This window comes from Octopus sinensis, unplaced genomic scaffold, assembly GCF_006345805.1.
Source record: "Octopus sinensis unplaced genomic scaffold, ASM634580v1 Contig13519, whole genome shotgun sequence".
In the NCBI taxonomy this organism is placed as follows: Eukaryota; Metazoa; Mollusca; class Cephalopoda; order Octopoda; family Octopodidae; genus Octopus; species Octopus sinensis.
The window spans coordinates 5,001-9,408 of record NW_021833000.1 but is presented as its reverse complement, the minus strand read 5'-3'; the positions used below and the strand labels follow the sequence as shown (position 1 = coordinate 9,408).

General features: G+C 39.5%; 1 protein-coding gene across 1 annotated transcript in view; it reads left to right on the top strand.

Annotated features, from left to right (window-relative positions):
- The first annotated feature begins 667 nt into the window (after positions 1-667).
- The window catches only part of LOC118761432, a 5,660-nt gene continuing 1,919 nt past the window's right edge, over positions 668-4,408 (top strand). Inside the window, exons 1-2 of the mRNA XM_036499305.1 lie at positions 668-734; positions 2,704-2,852. Coding sequence (XP_036355198.1) covers positions 669-734; positions 2,704-2,852 — 215 coding nt within the window. The 5' untranslated portion in view covers position 668. The remainder of the gene's footprint in view (positions 735-2,703; positions 2,853-4,408) is intronic.

Below are 4,408 nucleotides of genomic sequence, written 5' to 3'. Positions count from 1 at the left end.
CTGGAACGAGATAATCACTTTGCATGCCTTAGAAGTGTGCTTTGCACCAAACACAATCCTGAGCGAGATGTGGAACGAGGAATTGGACCGGTTCACTCAGCTTTCTTTGAAATAAATAAATGTCTTTCCTGAAAAATCCTGGAAACTTCTGGAATGCACCTCCTTTTTCTTTAAAATCCTATTGGTGTCACAAAAAGTTTACACAGATATGACCGTCATCAGTTGAGGCTCGAGCGTCTGCTAAATTAAATGCGCCTAAGCGTAAGCGGCCCTTATCAATGGGAGAAATCCAGTCGTAAATAGATGATTTAAACAGCGATGAAGAAGTGTTTTTCTGATTTTCTTTCATCATCAAATGAAGCAGATGATGTTGAAAACGATGTTTTAGATAATACAGAAAAAAATAATGCTTCAACTAGCTCTGGATGGAGAAAGTGCACCGATTCTTCTCCATTTGTTTAAGACCAACAATTATTTTAGTTTTTGTGCTTAATTTAATGAAAATGAATATAAAAATTAGCTTTATGAAAAAGAGATTTTTTCGATTATTGTCCGCTTGTCACAGACATTCATGCAACACTTTTTCGCCGTTTAAGGGTTAACATCTTGTTTGTATACTTACATTATTTATTGCTGATCCAGGTACAAGCTGGCAGAAAGTATTTGAGATGACCCCAAACTCATTTATGAAAAGCCCTATTTATTTGTACTGGGACAATTTGCCTATTGAAAAGGTAATGGATTTTTAGAATTTCAAGATGATTCTCATTTGATAACCAATCTACATATTTGTAGCTGTTTTACAATGATTACTAGTGTTTTCTTTTAAATGTTTAATTTCAGTTTCTGATGTTTGTTTCATTTTTAAAATCTTTCTTTTTTCGTTAGCAAAGTTTCTTTGGCGGGGTTTCACGACAGAACTAGATCCAGACTAATTTTCCTTCTAAATTTCAATGGAATATTGTGCAGCGTTTTCATTTTGTGGCAAGAGTGTTGCTATAAAATATACACGACGCATAGAAACCTATTCCTCTCGTATTTATTTCTCCTTTTTTTCTGTTTCACTAGCGAGACTTGGGGACTAAGGTCCGGCCTTTTATTTAGATTTTCATCATTTTCGCCGGGTATCGGTTTGTATGTTTCTGTTTTTCGTGACATTTACACACGTGAGTTTTACCGTTTTTTCTACAACAAATTCAAAGCACATATTCCCCGAATAAGAACTTGGAGTGAATGATAAGGATTTTAATTTAATTGTCTGGCCCTTTTTTTGTGATTGCTTCAAGGTTTGGTTTAGTTTTGATATGGAACGTGTTTCGATGGCCGTATTTACACATGGAGTGAGAACGTTGGTTTCTGTAAACATTTGTAATACATTATTTATATGTGCCTAGCAAACACCTTTCCGCAGCAGCTGAACTCCTCATCTACCATTCCTTTACCGCTTCCTTTCTCATTGTCCATTTCCGGTCCAAGTCCATTTCGCTTTTTCCGTTTCTATTTGATCCTTTATTCTCCCTCCGTGATCCGGGATCATGGGGCATGATTTCCCCATGCTTTTTCGTTGCAATTTTACACCAGATCGGGCTGCAAACCCTTTTGATCCTTCGTTACGCTGTCGTACTGTCAAGCGTCTCTCCGCTTTGTCATCCCTCTTTCTGGATTGTCAGCAAGTCCTTCCCTGCAGTCAGTATTTGAGGAACTTCAACCGTGTTTCGTGGTCTGCTACCACAACAGCTCCTTTATAGGATCCAGTTAGCTCAAGACATCATCAGGAAGAACCATGTCCGGTTTCGGTCCCTACTCCTCTACCGTTTTTACGGTGTCTTCAGCTCTGGTGTTGGGTGCATGTCTTCTTTCTTCTTTCTTCTGTTCCCTGGCCTCTTCGATGTATCGTCAGCGAGTGTCAGCGGGCGACTGTCTTGCATTTTGAAAGGAAGAGGTGAGAGGATGAAATTTAGGTCGAAATTTGTGAATATGTAGATGGGGTGGAAAAATAAGAATGCTTTTCCTTCGAGACGAACTTGAGAACAGGGTATAAAGTTACACCCCACCAGGGCCAAAGGAACATGATGGACATACCAACATGAGTAGCTACCCTTGCCAGAACCTACTATCCCTCTGACATCCGCTCCACACGTCCATGAAAAACGCTGTTCAAATGTCCCGCTTCTTGACGTGACGCCACTCCCCCTTTACTTCCGGTCCTGATGTCTCCCTTCCTTCCTCCACAGAATATCAATGTGACATTGTTGATGGGAGATTGATTCTTGTTGTTTTTATCTTTTGTTTTTGTCCTGGATTTTGTCAGGGTCTTCTACTTCCCACAGATGCAACGAAACTTTTTACAAAGACTCCGAAATCCCGACTCATTAGTTATTAATCCGATTCTCTGTCTCATAAATCCAAACTCTTTCTCGCCATCTTAATCTTGCACTTCAGTCGCTACTTTGTATTTCATCCTCTCACTTTCACTCCCTCTCTCTCTCCTTTCCCTCCGTCTCCTCCTTTTTCACTTGTACTCTGAAACTCTTGTACTCTGAAACTTGTACTCTGAAACTCTCTCACACTCTTCCCTCACTTTTCTTTATATCTCCTTCTCACCCTCCTACTCTCTTCCTATATCACAACCCAGTCCCCTTTCTCTTACCCCCCTTACTCTTTTAGATTCTTTACTGATCCGAGTCAACTTTCTGTTTTCAGGTGAAATTTCAGTTGAGCGGAACATACCCTTTGACGTTTATTTTCAACGGCAGAGGGACGACTTCTACATCGTGGTTCCACCAAGCTAATGCTATTTCAAATTCACTTGGTGCTCATTCACTTTCAACAACATATACGTTCAATAACAAGTATGTATATATTATCTTCTTACTCATTATTGACCTCTTTAATGATTTAATGATAATAAAAATAATGATTTCTCTCATAGGTACAGAATCACGTATTTTAAGGCAAAGGTGAAGTCGATTTTATTACTTACTTTATTGCTATTATTTTACCTACCCTAAAATAATGGAAGGCAGGTATGGCTTTGGTAGAAGTTCAGCTAAAAATCTTAAGGGACGAAACTATCGCAAGGTATATTGCTTGGCACTTCACCGGTTCTCACACTCACCCATTCCATAGTTGTAGTACTAGTAGCAGAGGTGGTAGTGGTGGCGGCGATGATAGTAGTAGTAGTAGTAGTAGTAGTAGTAGTAGTAGTAGTAGTAGTTCAGTCTACTATAGGCACAAGACCTGCAGTTTGGGATAGGTGGGGATTGTCGATTGCTTAATTGGTAATTAATTATTTCATCGACCCCCGAAAGGATAAAATTAATCTCGGCGGAATTTGAACTCAGAACGTAAAGACGAATAAATTGTTGCTAAGCATTTTGTCCGGAGTGCTAGTGATTCTGCCAGCTCGCCGCCTCTAGTAGTAATAATAATAATAATAAAATAATAATAATAATAGAATAGTGGGGGAGCATCATAGCCATGTGTTGAGAGGGATTCTTTGGGGTTTGAATAGTTCACCTCTGGAAACATGGGTGGTTCTTTCAACATCCTTAAACAACCCTTTTCAGGGACCGTTTGAGCGGGATGGGCTACTCAACCTGAAGAAAATTCTAACTGGCCCCACCTGCAAGGTCATGTGCTGTTTATCTTGATATGAGATCACATGTCGCGCACATATGGTTGTGATGCATTGCCTGGTTACCTTTATCAGACGGGTAGTCTGATGGGTATATTGGCTTCGTATATTTTACCCCGTGTCACTTTGATGGCATGAACTGCTCTCTCAATCAATAATAATAATAGTAATCCTAGCAGCTAGTCGATTATATCGACCCCAGCATTCAACTGGTACTTATTTCATCGACCCCGAAACGGTGAAAGGCAAAGTCGACCTTGACGGAATTTGAACTCAGAACGTCAAGGCGGATGAAATGCCGCTAAGCATTTCGCCCGTCGAGAAAAACTAATTACTGGTATTTTTTAAGTAAGAAATCAGTCACAGTTCAGAGGCCGGAAATCTCTCTATATATAAACGGCAAAATGTCTGTCTGTGTGTCCTTTATACAAATCCACAATTTTTCAGTTAGAGGGCTCGCACTTTCTATGGTCATTCAAAACCATCCAAGGATGGTCGTTCAAAGCCATTAAATATATATATAAATGGCAAAATGTCTGTGTGTGTGTCCTTTAAACTCACTCCAGCAGAATAAGTTCTAGGCTTACAAAGAATAAATCCTGTAGTTGATTTTTTCCAGCAGGGCCGCAGTCACATGACTGAAACAAGTAAAAACAATATAAAGCTATGGCATTTAATCCCGAGCAAGGCCGGGTATCTCTGCTAGTATATATATAAAAACAATACCGATACAAGGTGAAAAGAAACACATATTTTTAACATACGTACTTT